General features: G+C 44.0%; 1 protein-coding gene across 7 annotated transcripts in view; it reads left to right on the plus strand.

Moving 5' to 3' along the window:
• The window catches only part of ANKFY1 (ankyrin repeat and FYVE domain containing 1), a 101,821-nt gene that overhangs the window by 47,199 nt on the left and 35,019 nt on the right, over positions 1-19,603 (plus strand). For all 7 annotated transcript variants that reach the window (XR_010118306.1, XR_008653195.2, XM_055257884.2 and 4 more), the window contains 4 exons: positions 752-887; positions 7,313-7,436; positions 9,165-9,314; positions 10,961-11,126. Coding sequence is in view for 5 of the 7 variants with exons in the window: in XM_055257884.2 (XP_055113859.1) it covers positions 752-887; positions 7,313-7,436; positions 9,165-9,314; positions 10,961-11,126 (576 nt within the window). In the remaining 2 variants the exon portion in view is untranslated. The remainder of the gene's footprint in view (positions 1-751; positions 888-7,312; positions 7,437-9,164; positions 9,315-10,960; positions 11,127-19,603) is intronic.

Genomic DNA, 19,603 nt, shown 5'->3' on the forward strand with positions numbered 1-19,603 from the left:
AAATATAAAAATTAACCTGGCATGCTAGCACGCACCTGTGGTCCCAGCTACTCGGGAGGCTGAGGTGGAAGGACCACTTGAGCCCAGGGAGTTCGAGGCCTCAGTGAAGCATGATTGTGCCGCTGCATTCCAGCCTGGGTGACACAGTGAGACCCTGTCTCAAAAGAAAAAAAAAATAATGTTAACTCTTAGTCATATGTTTCAAATATTTTCCCCAATGTATTCGACATATCTTTAGTAGGTTTATTTCCTCACTCACTGCCCACTGCGAAACTTTAGAGTCAGATGCTGCCCAGACTGCTGAGTGACCTTTTTTTTGAGACGGAGTCTCCCTCTGTCACCCAGGCTGGAGTGCAGTGGCTCGATCTCTGCTCACTGCAACCTCCGTCTCCCAGGTTCAAGCGATTCTCCTGTCTCAGCCCCTGAGTAGCTGGGATTACAGGTGCGCACCACCAGGCCCGACTAATTTTTTTTGTATTTTTAGTAGAGATGGGGTTTCAGCATGTTGGTCAGGCTGGTCTTGAACTCCTGACCTCGTGATCTGCCCGCCTCGGCCTCCCAAAGTGCTGGGATTACAGGCGTGAGCCACTGCACCTGGTCGAGTCCCCATTTTTAATGACTGTGTAATACTCCTTTAAGTTGGGTATACTGTCATTTACTTTATTAGCCTCAAATTTTAGGGATCCCTTGAGAAAGTCTAAGCATGTCATTCTATGCCTTTTCAGTTGTTCTCTCTACTTTCTTTAACCAGATGCTAACCCTGAGGTGACGATGACAATGCTTCGCTGGATCTATACAGATGAGTTGGAGTTCAGAGAGGATGATGTGTTCCTGACTGAACTGATGAAACTAGCAAATCGGTTTCAGCTACAGCTCCTCAGGGAGAGGCAAGTCACAGCAGATACATTCAAGCACCTCAGATGGTGGTGGCTGAGCTTTAATGATGCCGAGCTCTGGGAAAACAGCTTCTTCTGCTAATGTGAATAACTTGGCAAGGTGTTCCTTTAAAGGCGATGCTGGGGACGGAATTTGTTACCTCCCTTGCTTTGTGTTATCTTGTAGCTAAATTTTGCTAAAGCTTTTGCTATTCTCTTTTCTTTCACTGGTCTGTTACCTGAAATTACATAATCGTATAAGCTGAAAAATTAAATATGAAATAATATAATCCAGTGTCCAAACTTTGAGCTTTCCTTCCCTTTCTGTTTCCCTTGACGTTTTACTATATTTTCTGATATATCAAGTTGAATGAAATCCTTAGTCGTAGTCTCTTTGTTGGAAACAATGAGTGCCTAAATGAATATGTGAAAACTTTGTCCAAATAAGTGTCATAGCCAGTGTCCCAGAGATCTCACTTCATTTCAGTTACTGCATTTTAGGTTGTCAAGGAGATAGCATGCTGGGTTTTTATATTATATTTTCTCTGTTGCTCTCCCAAGTTGGCATTTTAGAACAACAGAAAACAAAATATTCACTAAATAATGTCAGACGAGATGTCCGGGAGCGTCTGTCTATTGGAGCTGTGGCTCTTGGTAATCAGCTTGGTGATGGAGTGGCTTTTTACAGCATTTAGTGATCTTTTGTATTCCCTTGGGTGCGTAGAGGAATGGCTTTTCTGCTGGGTGAGTGAGGGGATGGTTTCAGTCATCAGGAGGCACTCCACCTGTTGCTGTGTTTTCCCCAGAGAGACTTTGCTGCCTAGAGCTGCTTGCTGTTTTTGTCTTGGGCTGGTGTTTTCCCAGGAGGGCTCACTGTGCCCCACATGAAATCAGTGGACGGCTTACTCCTGTCTGTTATTGATGTGGGTTTGAGTGCATTTTAATATCTAAATCCTATAAATAAAAAACAAAAGCAGGTCCACAATCTGTAGGTGCATACAGCATTAGGTTATTAGCAAAGCTGATTTCATTATTGAGGCCATTCAGTTAAGTCTTTCTTTCATTTGTTTGTTTGTTAATTTGTTTTGGTGAGGAGTTTTGGTGAGAGTGAAATGAGACTGATTTTAATTAGATTATAATTTATGTCTTTATATTTTTCCCAGACTTCCTGAGCTTTCTCCTGTTGACCTTGTCAAACTTGCTTATGTAAATTAAATTGCTTTTGTAAAAATGTCTTGGGGTTGGAGTAGTTTAGATAATTGTAATCTGTGTAATGGATTCTTTAATTAAACTGTTTGTTGTTTGTTGACTGTAGGCTTCATAACTGTCATCATTACCAGATGCTTAATTTTGTATTGTTAGATATGAGTATTGAGTTATTATCTGTCATGGCTTTCTTAAGAGCTGGAGTGGAAGACACCAGGACTGGAGTCAAGTGTTGGCTTTTAAAGGGTCACAGAGTGGCCCCTGCTGTCCTTGGAAGGAATTACATGCTGGAGATAAGGGTGCTAGCGACGGGTGCAGTTCAGTGTGAAGCAGCCCTTGCTCTTTTTGTAATGTGGGGATCTCGCTGGTTTTGGAATGCTAGCACTAATTGATGAAAAGGAAGATTTTATAGTAAGCATCAGGAAAATACTTTTTTTTCTTTTTTTTTTTCTACCATGGAGGGCACACTGAAGAAAATACTCTTAATTTTTTTTTTTTTTTTTTTTTGAGACAGCCTCACTGTGTCACCCAGGCTGGAGTGCAATGGTGCAGTCTCAGCTCGCTGCAACTTCCGCCTCCAGGTTCAAGCGATTCTCCTGCCTCAGCCTCCTGAGTAGCTGGGATTATGGGTGCACGCTACCATGCCCGGCTAATTTTTATATTTTTAGTAGAGACAGGGTTTTGCCATGTTGGCCAGTTGAACTCCTGACCTCAAGTGATCCTTCTGCCTCGGCCTCCCAAAGTGCTGGGATTACAGGCATGAACCACTGTACCCGGCTGTTTTAATTTTTTGTTTTTTGAGACAGAGTTTCACTCTTATCGCCCTGGCTGGAGTGCAATGGCACAATCTTGGCTCACTGCAACCTCCACCTCCCGATTCAAGCAATTCTCCTGCCTCGGCCTCCTGAGTAGCTGGGATTACAGGCGCCTGCCACCACGCCTGGCTGATTTTTATATTTTTAGTAAAGATGGGATTTTTCCATGTTGGCCAGGTTAGTCTCAAACTCCGAGCCTCAGGTGATCCACCCACCTCAGCCTCCCAAAGTGCTGGGATTACAGGCGTGAGCTACTGTGCCTGGCTAATGTTTTTATTAATGTATACTAAAAAAATGACAGTTAATTTTTTTCTCCTTACAAAGGTATAATACATGTTCGGTGTATGATATTTGGAAAATACAGAATGATATAAAGAAAAAAGTCATTTGTAACTAAATCACTGTTTACCTTCTGTCATTTTTCTTTTCAGTAATTTTTTTTTCCCCACATCCGCTGAAGAGTGATATGAAAACTAGACAGGAGTTTGTGGGACGTTTAAATATATACTTGATTTTATACTTTAAAAGTCGCCAATATGGTGAAACCCCGTCTCTACTAAAAATACAAAAAAATTAGCCAGGCGTGGCGGTGGGCACCTGTAATCCCAGCTACTCGGGATGCTGAGGCAGGAGAATTGCTTGAACCTGGGAGGTGGAGGTTGTGGTGAGCCTGGATTGAGCCTTGTTGCTCCAGCCTGGGCAACATGAGTGAAACTCCGTCTCAAAAAAAAAAAAGATGTATTGTTTTTGTTTGTCTGTATCCTTTCTGTACTCTAAAGTTAAAAATAATAAAAAATTCCCTTCGGGTGAAAGTCTGTCTTGCTGTTTTCAAAGAGAGTATAGGAACTGAGAATCTAAATTTCTAAATAAGATTACATGTTCTTTGGTTGTGTAAATCATGTCAGTTACTATTTATAATCTATCCAAATGGCACTCTGGAGATCCTAGAATTGGTGACAGTGAAATGTCTGCCAGCTTTAATAAAAGATCTGCCTTCATGAAACATATTTGAGTCCCTTGGCGCAATGTCGTTTGACAGTGAAAAGGAGGAGAATGGAATTTTCAGGTTCTCAGCATTTGTCTGTAAAAGTGCTTTGTAAAGTGCCCTACAAATGGGAGTTATTACTTCCTGAGATCATACTGTGTATTAGGCTGCCTGGTGTCAGGATGTTAGGAAGGCAGATTGAATATTAGTTGTAAAAATGGTAAAAGCTTCTGAAAGCTATCTGAAAACAGGTTTTTTTTTCTCCTGGAATGCTCTGATTTCATAGCTGAGGTTAGAGTGACTTTGTCAGACATTACTGTGGTGTGCTACAGGTTTGGAGAAACCAATGGTACAGAAAACTGAGGCTGAGAAATATAATGCTGTTGACTGGGTGTGGTGGCTCACACCTGTAATCCCAGCACTTTGGGAGGCCGAGGCGGGCGGATCATGAGGTCAGGAGATCGAGACCATCCTGGCTAACATGGGGAAACCCCATCTCTACTAAAAAAAAGAAATACAAAAATTAGCTGGGTGTGGCAGCACGTGCCTGTAATCCCAGCTACTCGGGAGGCTGAGGCAGGAGAATCGCTTCAACCTGGGAGGCGGAGGTTGCAGTGAGCCAAGATCATGTCACTTCAGTCCAGCCTGGCGACAAAGCTAGACTCCGTCTCAAAAAAAAAAAGTGTGTTCTGCATTCTGTCCAGGTCTTTCTCATGACCGTCCTTCTTTCTTTTGCCATCACCCATTCCCATGGTCTTTTTCCATGTCTGTTACCTAAAGCCCATCTGTTAAGATTGAGAATTATCTGCTAGCTAGTTACGGTTAACAGTACTGAAATCCACTAATGTGGGTTATTAAAATTATGTGATTTCCTTTGTGCTTTTTCCTTAGTAAAGGAATTTCAGGTTTTAGAGAAGAGAAGGGCTAGGAGAGGGACCTCAAACTTCTGAGCATATTTACTACATACCTCAAGCTGTGCTGAGTGTAACTAGTTCTCCTCCATCTTGACAAACACACAAGTATTCCTCAAATATCTGAAGCAGAGTAACATCTTTATTTTACAGAGGAGGAGACAGGGGCACAGAGAGCTCAAGTAATTTGGCCCCTAAAATTTAATGGGTCTCCACTCAGGTCTTTGTTACCTCATTGTTTGTTTGCTCTGTCCACTACATTCTGCCTTTGTGGTTAGAAAAGAGTTTTGGTGGAGGCTGCTGGCAGGGAAAACAATGGTGGATGTCAGGAAGTCTCGTGAAACCATACTAGTCCTCTGTGACTGCCCTTGGAGGTGAACCTGATTTGGAGGGAGTTGTGGAAGCTAGGGAGGTGAAGGACTGTGCCCTGGCCGCCTTTTCCCCATGGGCCTGGTTTCATGGGAGACTCCCTAAGGCTTCCAGGAATTCTGGCACGGAGAAAGTGTGGTCTTTCCAATGCCGTGTCTTCCAGACTACGATGTGGTCCTGCTTTTGCTACCAGAGACCTATTTGCCTGCCTTCAGCTCTCTCTTCTCTGATGTTCTTTTTTTTTAATTTTTTTTGAGACAGGGTCTCTGTCTGTCATCTAGGCAGGCGTACAGTGGTGTGATCACGGCTCACTGCAGCTCTGAACTCCTGGGCTCTCACTTCAGCCTCCTGAGTAGCTGGGACTACAGGCACATGCTACCATGCCCGCTTAATTTCTCAATTCTTTTGGTAGAGACAGGGTCTTGCTATGTTGCCCAGGCTGGTCTTGAACTCGTGGCCACAAGTACTCTTCCTGCCTTGGCCTCCCAGAGTGCTGGGATTACAGGTGTGAGCCTCTGCACCTGGCCGTGTTTCCTTATTAATGATTCTGAAAGAGTCTTGTTTTTGTTATTATGTGACTTTATGAGGACATCCATTGTAGCCAGTTTTTCTCTATTTTGGTGGACTGTGGTTTTGTTGTTATAGTAGAAATCTGATTTTTTTTGGTGTGGGGGGTTTACTATGATTTGGCTATTTTTTCTAATTTTTTTTTTTTTTTGAGACGAGTCTTGCTCTGTCACCCAGGCTGGAGTGCAGTGGCACTGTCTCAGCTCACTGCAATCTCCGCCTCCCAGGTTCAAGTGATTCTTGTGCCTCAGCCTCCCAAGTATCTGGGACCACAGGCACACGTCACTACGCCCAGCTAATTTGTTTTTGTATTTTAGTAGAGACGGGATTTCACCATGTTGCCCAGGCTGGTCTGGAACTCCTGAGCTCAGGCGATCTGCCCACCTCGGCCTCTCAAAGTGCTGGGATTATAGGTGTGAGCCACCATGCCTGGCCGATTTGGCTGTTTTCTTCTAAACATTATAGATATTTTAGGGGGGTTTTTTCTTTCTTCTTCTTTTTTTTTGTTGATGGAGTCACTCTGCCGCCCAGGCTAGAGTGCAGTGGCGCAATCTCGGCTCACTGCAATCTCCGCCTCCTGGGTTCAAGCAGTTCTCCTGTCTCAGCCTTCCTAGTAGCTGGGACTACAGGCACCTGCCACCATGCCTGGCTAATTTTTGTATTTTTAGTAGAGACAGGGTTTCACCTTGTTGGTAAGGCTGGTCTCAAGCTCCTGACCTCAGTTGATCCTAGGTGGGGCTTTTAAAATATAGCTTTATTGAGTTATAATTCACATATCATACACATTAATCTTATGGGAGAGCTTTTTTTTTGAGACAGAGTTTTGCTCTTGTTGCCCAGGCTGGAGTGCAATGGCATGATCTCAGCTCACCGCAACCTCTGCCTCCCGGGTTCAAGCGATTCTCCTGCCTCAGCCTCCCGAGTAGCTGGGATTACAGGCATGCGCCACCACACCTGGCTAATTTTGTATTTTTAGTAGAGATGGGGTTCCTCCATGTTGGTCAGGCTGGTCTCAAACTCCCGACCTCAGGTGATCCACCCACCTCAGCCTCCCAAAGCGCTGGGATTATAGGCGTGAGCCACTGCACCCGGCCAGGAGAGCTTTTAAGGAGGTGTTAATTACTGAGCATAGAGCCTCGTATTTGAAACTATTTCTAAAACACACTGTTTGCATAATAACAGTTGTGCTAGTGGGAACTAAAGTGGTGTTCCATACAATTAAATTTTCTTTGAAGGACAGAGGTTGATCCATTTTGTGCTTGATTCGACAATTACCTGTCTATGTGATCAGCGGGTGTCATATGTGTACTGTTAACGCAGTTAGGGTTTTATGCTTAATCAGTTTATTTGCATGTTATTTTGATTCTGACCAGAACGGAGCAATGAAATATTAAATGAAATTCTAGTACTTTTTAAATATGGGAGACCAACTGTAATTTATTCATAACACTTTGCTTAACCTTACTTACCCCGTAGTGTTATTAATAGGACATAGCCAGCCAGTATGAAGATGATCGCTTTGGTTTGTTCGTTTGTGAATATATTCGTCCACTAATATTGCTCACGATGAATACTCTCTTACAGATGTGAGAAGGGTGTCATGTCTCTAGTGAATGTCAGGAACTGTATTCGCTTCTACCAGACGGCAGAGGAGCTGAATGCCAGCACGCTGATGAACTACTGTGCAGAAATCATTGCAAGTCATTGGGTGAGTGAGGTTGAGGGTGTCGACAAAGCACTCTAGCTGGCAGTCAGGAGACCGCGGCTTGGGACGTAGTTCCATGGAAAGTGACCTCTTTGGCACCTAGTTTTCTCTTGTTACACAATTGAAGAATAAATAGTTTGATTAGATGATCTATGAGACTCTTTTCACCTCAAAATCTGGTAGTTCTGTGATTTCAGAGCCGAAGGACAAAAGATAGCTCAGGTCTGGCCGGGCGCAGTGGCTCACGCCTTCAGTTCCAGCACTTTGGGAGGCCGAGGCGGGCAGACCACTTGAGGTCAGGAGTTCGAGACCAGCCTGGCCAACATGGTGAAACCCCATCTCTACCAAAAATACAAAAATTAGCTGGGCTCAGTGGTGCATGCCCATAGTCCAAGCGACTCAGGAGACTGTGGCAGGAGAATCACATAAACCCGGGAGGCGGAGGTTGCAGTGAACTGAGATCGCGCCACTGCCCTCCAGCCTGGGTGACAGAGCGAGACTCCATCTCCCGCCCCCCCAAAAAAGATAGCTGAGGTCCAGAAACAGGCTTGGAAGCATCGCCTGCCTTCACCCTTCATCTGTGGAAGCTGCTGCTAAGCTGCAGGAATAGGGTGTGGCTCCACGGCCAGCAGGCCCTGCAGTTTCAGCAGTACAGTTTCAGAGCTTGCCCTTGCTCTCCTAATCAGGCAGAGAGCATCTTTCAGTTTAGATTTCCCTTTCTTAGGTTGTTTCATCATAAAGAACAGTGTTTACATTTTTTTTTTTTTTTTTGAGACTGAGTTTCGCTCTTGTTGCCCAGGCTGGAGTGCAATGGCACGGTCTCAGCTCCCTGCAACCTCTGCCTCCCAGGTTCAAGTGATTCTCCTGCCTTGGCCTCCTGAGTAGCTGGGATTACAGGCATGCAGTACCACGCCCGGCTAATTTTGTATTTTTAGTAGAGACGGGGGTTTCTCCGTGTTGGTCAGGCTGGTCTCAAACTCCCAACCTCAGGTGATCAATCCGCCCACCTCGGCCTCCCAAAGTGCTGGGAGTACAGGCGTGAGCCACTGCGCCCGGCCAGTGTTTACATTTTGTTGTTGTTTGCAGTTTTAGAAAATTAGGGCTGGTGCTACCTTTTGCAAATTAGTTTCTGCAAATTGTTTGGTATTCAACAACACTGTGGGAAAAGCCTTAGAGTTTCAGAAAAGGCGGCTAAAAGAACTGGATTTTAAGGAATTGAAACAGGATTGGTAACCTTTCTTTTAAAATAGGTAGAAATATAGAGATCTGCAATAATAGGGACCAGCTGCGACTCAGTGGAGTGACTTGTTTGTGGAAGTTGGAATTGATTTTGTAACTGCCGTCTTTCGGGGGGTGGGAGGAGGACTCCCTGCTCTCATGTGAGGCTCCCTCAGGGTGCATGCATGGCTGGTGTTTTGCCACCTCACTGGGAGGCACGGTAGTGCTGGAGGAGAGTGAGGCTCCGAACGTCAGCCTTCTGGTTCCCCAGCCATTTAAGGACTGTCTGAACTTGAGCAAGTTATCTAATCTCTTTATGCCGTAATTTTTTCTTCTGTAAAATGGGGATGTTCAAGTACTTACCTCATTGGGTTTTGGGGAGAAATAAATGAGTTGGGAAAGGTTAAGCCCTTAAAGAAGGGCCTGACTGACGCATTTTAAGGGCTTACTAAATGCTGGTTGTGTTCATTGCCTTGTACCTGTTCTGCTTTTTACTGTGTTGTGAATTCTTAGGACGACCTGAGGAAGGAGGATTTCAGTAGCATGAGTGCTCAGTTGCTGTACAAAATGATCAAATCCAAGACGGAGTACCCATTACATAAAGCCATCAAAGTGGAGAGAGAAGACGTGGTCTTCCTTTATCTGATTGAAATGGATTCCCAGGTACTGTAGCTGCCTTTTCCATTCTTCATTTCCCAAAACTCTAACGCACTTGTCCTTCTCCATGATAGTTCCCACTTCCTTCCCAGCCATGACTGGCACAGTCTTTAACGTACGGATTTCTACTAAATAGTTTGTTCAAAGCAATCTGAGCTTTTTCTAACGTGTTTCTCAAAATTCTTCCAGCCTTAGCCCATTGCCCAATTTAAAAACCTCTTATATGCTTTTAGGTGGTTTTTTTTTTTTTTTTAAACGCTTCTTAACTTCTAGGTGCCAAAATCTGTGTTGGTTTACTTTTGCTGCTATAATAAATTACCATAAACTTAATGGCTTAAAACAACACAAATATATTGCCTTACAGTTTTGTAGGTCAGAAGTCCAGGACAGGAATCACTGGCCCAAAATCAAGGTGTCAGCAGGCTCTGCTTCTTTCCAGAGACTCAGGAGAATCCATTTCCTGCTTATTCGGGTTTTTGGCAGAATTCAGATTCTTTTTTTTTTTTTTTTGAGACGGAGTCTCGCTCTGTCACCCAGGCTGGAGTGCAGTGGCGCGATCTCGGCTCACTGCAAGCTCCACCTCCCGGGTTCACGCCATTCTCCTGCCTCAGCCTCTCCGAGTAGCTGGGACTACAGGCGCCCGCCACCGCGCCCGGCTAATTTTTTGTATTTTTAGTAGAGACGGGGTTTCACCGTGGTCTCGATCTCCTGACCTCGTGATCCGCCCGCCTTGGCCTCCCAAAGTGCTGGGATTACAAGCGTGAGCCACCGCGCCCGGCAGAATTCAGATTCTTGCACTTACAGGATTGAGGTCCCCATTTTCTTGCTGGCCATTAGCTGAGGGCCATTCCCACCTTCTAGAGCCTGCCACACATTCCTTAGCTCATAGCCCCCGGCTTTTGTCTTAAAAGCCAGCAGTGGTGGGTCAGGTGCTTCTTATTGTCACATCTCTCTGACTTACTCTTCTGGTTCCCTTTTTTGCTTTGAAGGACTTGTGTGGTTAGCTAGATCAGGCCCTCTGTGGTTAGATAGGTCGGGCCTCCTGGATAATCTGGGATACTCTCCCCATCGCAAGGTCCTTAATCACATCCTCAAAGTGCCTTTTGCTGTGTAACGTGGCATGTTTACAGGTTCTGGGGATTAGGACATGTCCATCTTTGGGGGGCAATAATTCTGCCCACCATATGACCTTGAAAAAAATGTAATGACTCTTGACAGATTGGAGCGAAGTATGTTTTATCCTGGGTGTCCAGTGTATGGGGAGACATTAAACTGCTGGGAAGAATGAGATAGGAAGGTCACCGCCTTTCCTGAAAACATTAGCTGTTCACCGTAAAACTCTCCGAGCCTCTGCCTGGCACTTGTGCCCCACAGCACTCTGTCCACATTTTCCTGGTGGCCCTTACATCGTCCCCTACATTGTTTGTGTTGGCTATGTGATCCCCATTAATTCTGTACTCCCTGAAAACATGTACCCTGAGGAAACCTGATAGAAGTTTGTCAATAAAGTTGAATTTGGGGAGGAAGCAGTGTTGGAGCACTTAAATTTGACATTTGTATAAGAGATGATATTTAAGGGTCAAGGTAGGAGAAATTAAAATAGGTCATATTCTTTACTCACTGGGCGCTAATTTACAAACTTGTTTGTGTAGCTCCCTGGGAAGCTGAATGAAGCGGATCATAACGGAGATCTGGCATTAGATCTAGCCCTTTCACGACGACTGGAGAGTATTGCCACCACGCTGGTTAGTCACAAAGCTGATGTGGACATGGTGGACAAGAGTGGCTGGAGCTTGTTACACAAAGGAATCCAAAGAGGTAGGAAGAAGTGTATATTTTTCCCTGCAGGCAATTTTATTTTTATCCGAATAATTTTTGAAGACTTTCTGACCTTGTTCCCCAAATTCTCAAAGCCTTCTGTAGTCTGTACTTACAGGCTACATGATTTAGAATTTGATCATTGGGTCAGAGGAAGCGCTCAAGAGCTGTTGCCTATGCCTTGTTAGTTTGGCCATTCACCGTGCCAACAGGGCCCCAGGAAGAAAGGCTACGAAGATGGTACATGTGTGAAGTACCTTTTACTTGTAAGCACTTGATATGTTTGCTTGTTCAGTGGATCGCTTTCTACAGGAATTGTGCTAGGAAGGTTTTGCTTTTGTATCCTACCACAGATACAAGGATAGTAGCAAAACCATGTATGTTGAAACATGTTCTTAGCTTCAGGGTTTTCACTGTAACAGGCTAGGCCTCTATTATGATAAATTGATAGAGTTTCATTTTGTTCTAGCAGAGTTATTGTGAAGTTGTAGCTATACTTTGAATGCATTGTTAGTAGTTGGAAGAATACAGAAATGATAGACTTGAGAACAAAACATTTAAAGGTTGTTTTTTTTTTGAGATGGAGTCTTGCTCTGTCGCCCAGGCTGGAGTACAGTGGCGCAATCTCGGCTCACTGCAAACTCTGCCTCCCGGGTTCACGCCATTCTCCTGCCTCAGCCTCCCCAGCAGCTGGGACTACAGGTGCCCGCCACCACGCCCAGCTAATTTTTTGTATTTTTAGTAGAGATGGGGTTTCACCGTGTTAGCCAGGATGGTCTCCATCTCCTGACCTGGTGATCCGCCCACCTCGGCCTCCCAAAGTGCTGAGATTAAAGGCGTGAGCCACCGCACCCGGCCAAAATATTTTAATATTAATGAATTAACTTGTCAAAGGAAAAAAAAAATACTAGGTTTTTGTTTGTTTTTTTCCATAGTCTTACTAATTCATGAGTCCCAAATGGATCCTGGCTGATTTTGCTTTGCAATGGTCATTTTAGACAGAGTGAAATCTGTATAGAGGTAGAGTTCCAGTGAGAAATGAAAGCTTTCCGAAGTGTCAAAGCGTTAGTTTTGTGGAGGGATGGTTGACTTGATTGAAGTACATTGCCATGGCCACTTTTTTTTTATTTACATGTAGACATCAAAGAGCAAATCCGCTCGTTTCATTCCATCTTAATCATCTATATTTTCCCTTTTTGATGATGCATTGTTATACCATTATTGTCTATGCTACGTTTTTGCCGTTCACAAATTGCTCCTAGTTGGTGGAATGTAGTTACATCAAGTTGTGGTCCTGTGCCAGCTTTGTCCTTTTTGGGCCAAGGTTTTAATACAAGTATCCTTATAAGCCATGTGTTGGAGTGCTGAGCTTGCTGGCTGGTAGAGCGGAAAATTTTGCTCATCACTGGGTAGGAAATCCTTCGAGTATGTCAGTGTCAAGAGCAGATGCATTTTCCTCAAGCACCGTTATGTGCTGTGCAAAGCCAGCGGGTGCTTAGCACTGAGTGTTATTCAGTGGAGAAGTCTCCACCACGTAGGAAATGATTCTTTCCCACACTGTTTCGTGTCTGAGATGTTTATTTTGGAAATAGATACCCTGTTACTAAAAAAAAAAATTCTGAGAATTTTGTTTCTTTCCTCCTAGGGAGTTAATTCTTATGTTTGATGATAAATCATCTTTGAGTTATTAAATATTTTGGTGATTGCTTAGCTACAAGAATTCCCAAGAATTAGTGATACATTTTTGATGTTTATTTTCAGATGATTTAATCTTCCACTCCGAGTTTATTAATTGCTTGCAAGTATGTGGATTACAGTGTGGGTATAATAAACTTGATTTTGCTAACTTTAGAGAGTGTTGCATATTACGGTAGACAGAGCACTGGCTTTATGAAGCTCGTATTTACCAAGGTTTGAATCTCAGCTCATCTGCTTACTCTGTGGCCTTGGACAACCCACATTCTAAGTCTTCCTTATCCATAAAGTGGGAATTACTTTTGCTTTATTGGTTTGTTCAGAGAATGCGAGGCAATGTTATTCGTACACCCAGCAGTGACTACCAGGGGAATGGCGGGGTCAACCCTGCCATTCATCCCTTGCCCCTGCGTTGGAAATGCCATAACCACGTCCAGTTCCTGTAGTTTTTTTTTTCACTTTAACTGTTAACAGTGAAAGTCTTTAATATATGAGATTTCGGTTTAGTCTGAGCACACATTAGACTCTGTCAACAAAATAGTCAGTGATCATCCTAATAACCAAGTATAGCAATCATTTTATCTAAAGAGTGGAACAGGCAGGCAGTGTCTCGGGGGAGTCCACAGGGGGCACATGTTTGGCCAGAGGGATGCCATCTCCTTGGATTAGCCTGATCTGAGCAAGAAGATGAGTCTTCACTTTATAAAAACAGTTCTTCCTGAACTTTTTTACCTTAATAACCAACATCAGTCGGTGGGTTTCTTTTTTCTTTCTTTCTTTTTTTTTTTTTTTTTTGTTGAGACAGAGTTTCGCTCCTGTCGCCCAGCAATGGCTCAGTCTCGGCTCACCGCAACCTCTGCCTCCCGGGTTCAAGCGATTCTCCTGCCTCAGCCTCCTGAGTAGCTGGGATTACAGGCATCCGCCACCACGCTCGGCTAATTTTGTATTTTTAGTAGAGACGGGGTTTCTCCATGTTGGTCAGGCTGGTCTCGAACTCCCAACCTTAGGTGATCCGCCCGCCTTGGCCTCCCAGAGCGCTGGGATTAAAGGTGTGAGCCACTGCACCTGGCTGACGGGTTTCTTCAGTAGGATGTTCCTGTTATTTTTAGTAAATTTGAAAATGATGCCACCAACTGGAGCAGCATGAAATATGGTTTGTATTAATTGAATAATGAAGGTTACTGGCTGAATAAAACTGTCAAGAAGCTGCACTGAAAGAAATATTGTATATGGATTTTTTTAGTGTGAAGTTTTTTGTTAGGAATATTTTTATGTGGATGGATTGTAATAGTCATGCCTCATTTACCTGGCAGTGTCAGTGAATGAGGTGATGAAGTAACTGAAACTTTTAAGCACCAGTTTTTATTTTAACTGTTTCTGATGATTTGAAATATTTCTAAAATGTGTTAACCATTTTCTTATTGACAGAAACCTTATAAACGGTGCTTGTGACATTTTCTGTTCTCTCCCTTTGTTCTGCTCTTCTGATATCAGTTGTCCTTTTCCTTTATGTACCCTCTGGGCTGACTTTCTTTTAATGTAAAACTTTATTCATTTTCTATTTTTAGTAATTTCTAAATAGCTTCTTTGTGTGGGGTGAATATATTTATATATATGTGTATGATTATAAGTAAAAAGAACTTTATATTTGGGTCTTATTAATAAAGTAAATCTGATCCAAAGTCTGTAATTCTTCTAAGAGAACTTAAGGATTTAAGATATAACATTTTTTTTATCATGCTATCCATCTGAATCCAGTCATTCATAGGTTTTCATATACCTGTGCAGTATTGCCCAGTTTATCTTCTGTATGTTTGGTGTATTATACATTTTTCATTAACCTATCTTTTCTTAGCTTTACTGGTATTTATCTCTCTCTTTTTTTTTTTTAAGACAGAGTCTTGCTCTGTCGCCCAGGCTGGAGTGCAGTGCTGCAATCTCGGCTCACTGCAACCTCTGCCTCCTGGGTTCAAGCGACTCTCCTGCCTCAGCCTCCCTAGTAGCTGGGATTACAGGCACGCGCTACTACGCTTGGCTAATTTTTGTATTTTTGTAGAGATTGGGTTTGCCATGTTGGCCAGGCTGGTCTCAAACCCCTGGCCTCAAGTGAACTGCCCGCCTCGGCCTCCCAAAGTGCTGGGATTACAGTCAGGAGCCGCTGCTCCCGGCCACTATGTATTTGTGTCTTATTTTGGAATATATTTTAAGCTTAAAGGTAATGAAACTGCATTGCCCCTTCTCCCCTGAGTATTTCATATTTTGGACTTTTCATTAAGGCCCTTTGTCCTAATAATTCTAAAGTTTCTTTCTACTCCCAGAATGTAAGTGGTCGTCTCTAGGATATTTAGTTGTATTGCTAATATATTGTTGTCTTTGTGTATTTTCTCCTATACCAAATCCATGCGGAGTTTGTTCACGCTACAGAGTAGGACTCCCTGTGTATATGTATAAATGGATAGCAAAGGCCTGACCTAGCCTAGCCCCCTATATACGTGTTACCTGCTGCTTGCAGTGCTTTACTGCCTCTGTACTGTGAAGAAATCTAAGCTTTGATACTGGTAAAGATTGCACCCTTCCGCACCCCTTACCCCACCCAAAACGGGAGCAGAAGAATGAAAATATTTCAAGAGAAGGGACTTACTGGAAAATTGTTAAGTTACCTGAAGTCATAATTCATTGAAATAAGAGCCTTTCTGGAAAAGTAGAACCCAGTAGCCCTAACCAGTCAATCCATTTTCTTCCCAAACATTTCCCCAGGGTCTGTTTTGTATAAGACAGTGTGAATACCAAAAAAAAAAAAAAAAACGAAAAACAGACACAGGCCAATCTAGCATCCGAGGAGCAAGTCAGCATCTGAGGCTTCTTGTCTGCCCCAGTACCAGAGCCCACATTCTCTAGCAAGATGGTCCCTTGGAAGAAAGCCTAGAGCAGATGGGAAGTGCTGAAACACAGACAGTTGGCCTGGGTGCAGTGGCTCACGCCTGTCATCCCAGCACTTTGGGTGGCCAAGGTGGGAGGATCACTTGAGGCCAGGAGTTTGAGTCCAGCCTGGGCAACATAGTGAGACCTCATCTCTACAAAAATATTTTAAAATGAGCCAGGCAGGGTGGCATGCGCCTGTACCCCTAGCTACTTGGGAGGCTGAGGCAGGAGGATTTCTTGAGGCTGGGAGGCTGAGGTTGCAGTAAGCCATGATGGCACCACTGCACTTCAGCTTGACCAACAGAATGAGACCCCGTCTCAAAAAACCAAAAACCAAAACAAAAGCAAATGATTTTCTAATTTCATGCCCACTGAGAACCAGATGAAACCTGTATATTCAAATGAAAATGTACACAGGAATACAGGTAACGGACCTGACAGAGCTTTACCGTTCCTGAAACCCCATTCTAGATATTCAGACTGTAGATATGTAGTAGAAGGAGATGAAATTATATCATAAGATATGAAAGGAAAACTTTGGAAGAGAGAGAAAATCATCATCTTGAGTTGTGATTCAAAGGAGTCTGCACTCACAATTCTAACAATTAGGAACCGAAGTGTCCTGATGCAAAGACAAAAGCAGATGCTGTGGAAAGAACACCATTGCCTGCGATCCGTAAATTAAAGAAGTTCCAAGGCAGCTTCGACAATCCAGCATTCATTGCAAGGTCACCCACACATTTAAGGAGTATAGTCAACTCTCATGGGACCAGCAAATCAAACTCTAGGACGTTGTTCTGTATGTTGAGGATGATCCATCTGAAGAAGGATGTGATTTGCAAGAAATTCATCCTGTAGATGAACTTGGTGAAATGGAGACGGAATCTGCAGAAAGTACCTCTGAATCCCAGCTCTTGGGTTAACTTGCTATCACCCATCAGAGTCACACATGGGGACTTCAAGTTGCAAGTTGCAGATGAGTTTGATTTGGAAGATGTTTAACTGAACCCTTGAAAGTCTCTCCAGGCCAGGCGCCGTGGCTCACGCCTGTAATCCCAACACTTTGGGAGGCTGAGGTGGGCGGATTGCTTGAGCCCAGGAGTTCAAGACCAGCTTGGGCAATGGTGGCAAAACCCATCTCTACCAAAAACACACAAAAATTAGCTGGGTATGTTTGCGTGCACCTGTAGTCCCAGCTACTCGGGAGGCTGAGCTGGGAGGATCAACTGAGCCCTGGAAGTTGAGGCTGCAGTGTGCTGTGCTGATGCCCCTGCACTTCAGCCCGGGTGACAGGGTGAGACCCCGTCTCAAAAAAAAAAAAACCGAAAAACCCCCAAAACCCAACTTTCCCGATATGAGCTCCTTGGTGCCACCTGGAGGCTACTGAGAGCAATTGCTTTCACCCAGCAAGGCGTGATGCCCCAAGCCTTTTTAACAGGTTTCTGTTCTGTGTGTTATGATGCTTTGCTATTCTTGCCTTGTTTTCTTAAGAAACATAAATTTTATATATATGTAGTGTGTTTGCATGTTTTAAATGTTAAATATAACTAAATCCAAGAAAGACTGAACTTTTAATCTTACAACAAATTTAATTGCTTAATCCTTGTCATCCTCCAAGTTAACTTGACAAGTATACTTTAACTGGTTTTTCACAAGTATTTTTTGACACTAAATAGCCACTTGTCAGATTGCTTAGTTCTGAGTTTAACCATGTATTTGTAGAACCAATCTAGAGTCAATTTCTCTTTACTAGTGTCTGACAAAGTATTTTCACAAATGTATACCATTAACATTTTCATCTTAAGTCTTGGCCTTTTGTCAACATGTCAAGGTAGTTTTTTTCACTCTTACAGAGCATAAATAGTCAAAGATGGTAAATGAAACTATTAAAATTAATGGATTTTGGCCAGACACAGTGGCTCATGCCTGTAATCCCAGCACTTTGGGAGGCTGAGACAGGTGGATCCCTTCAGCCCAGGGGTTGGAGACCAGCTTGGGCAACATGGTGAAACCCCATCTCTACTAAAAATATAAAAAATAAGCCAGGCATGGTGGCATGCGTGCCTGTAGTCTCAGCTATTCAGGAGACTGAGGCAGGAGAATCCCCTGAGCCAAGAAGTTGAGTCTGCAGTGAGTCGTGATCATGCCAATGCACCGGCCTGGGTAAGTTATTCAGCCTTTGTTGAGTCAGGATCTCTCTCTGTCACCCAGGCTAGAGTGCAGTGGCACAGTCATAGCCCACTGCAGTCTCGAACTCTGGGGCTCAAGCAGTCCTCCCACCTCAGCCTCCTGAGTAGCTGGAACCACAGGTGTTGTCACCACTCCTTGCTAAGTTTTTTTTGTAGAGATGGGGTCTCCCCATGTTGCCAGGCTGGTCTTGAACTCTTGGGCTCAAGCGATCCTGTCTCGGCCTTCCAAAGCCCTGGGATGTTATTCAGTCTTAATTTGATGTTTGTAAATTGTCCTAGGTAGACTCTTTTACCTGTAATACTCCAAGAGGTAAGTCAATGGAAGGGATTTAGAAAGAAATTTTGTTTCCACAACAAGGTTATTTACCATGTGAAATTTTTGTAAATAGTAATGTGTACAGATACTCTGTTCAAATATTTCATTGTAAACTTCTTGTTAAGTCAGTTATGCGTATATAATGAGATTACAAAACTAAAAAGAGGCTGGGCGCAGTGGCTCACATCTGTAATCCCAGCATTTTGGGAGGCTGAGGCAGGTGGTTTGCCTGAGCTCAGGAGTTTGAGACCAGCCTGTACATCATGGTGAAACCCCATCCCTACTAAAATACAAAAAATTAGCCAGGTGTGGTGGCACATGCCTGTAGTCCCAGCTGCTTGGGAGGCTGAGACATGAGAATTGCTTGAATTTTGGAGGCAGAAGTTGCAGTGAGCCGAGATTGCGCCACTGCACTCCAGCCTGGGTGACAGAGCAAGGCTCTGTCTGAAAAAAAAAAACAAAATCTAAAAAGAAAATAAATTTTATAATAATAAAACAGACGGGCTGGGCGCGGTGGCTCACGCTTGTAATCCCAGCACTTTGGGAGGCCGAGGCGGGCGGATCACGAGGTCAGGAGATCGAGACCACGGTGAAACCCCGTCTCTACTAAAAATACAAAAAATAAGCCGGGCGTGGTGGCGGGCGCCTGTAGTCCCAGCTACTCGGAGAGGCTGAGGCAGGAGAATGGCGTGAACCCGGGAGGCGGAGCTTGCAGTGAGCCGAGATCGCGCCACTGCACTCCAGCCTGGGCGACAGAGCAAGACTCCGTCTCAAAAAAAAAAAAATAATAATAATAATAATAAAACAGACATGGGATTACTCTGAGTAGGAACCTGTATGCATGTACAACAAAAACAGACATGGGATTACTCTGAGTAGGAACCTGTATGCAAGTACAGCAGAATGGGAGTAGGTGTTGCTTAGTTAGGTACAAGCTGTGGTCAGGAAATAAGAAAGAGAGAGAGAGAAAGAGAGAGAGAAATTGTGTGGGGAGGGATCCTGGAAACCCTTTTGAGAAATGACCAAAAGAGGCCTTTGAAGAATAGAAGCCTAGTATTCTTTTTTTTTTTTGGAGACGGAGTTTTGCTCTTATTCCCCGTGCTGGAGTGCAATGGTGCGGTCTCAGCTCACTGCAACCTCCGCCCCCTAGGTTCAAGCGAATCTCATGCCTCAGCTTCCCAAGTAGCTGGGATTACAGGCATGCACCACCACGCCCGGCTAGTTTTGTATTTGTAGGAGAGACGGGGTTTTTCCATGTTGGTCAGGCGGGTCTCGAACTCCCAACCCCAGGTGATCCGCCCGCCTTGGCCTCCCACAGTGTTGGGACGACAGACGTGAGCCACTGCGCCCGGCCC

Source organism: Symphalangus syndactylus, chromosome 20, assembly GCF_028878055.3.
Source record: "Symphalangus syndactylus isolate Jambi chromosome 20, NHGRI_mSymSyn1-v2.1_pri, whole genome shotgun sequence".
Lineage (NCBI taxonomy): Eukaryota > Metazoa > Chordata > Mammalia > Primates > Hylobatidae > Symphalangus > Symphalangus syndactylus.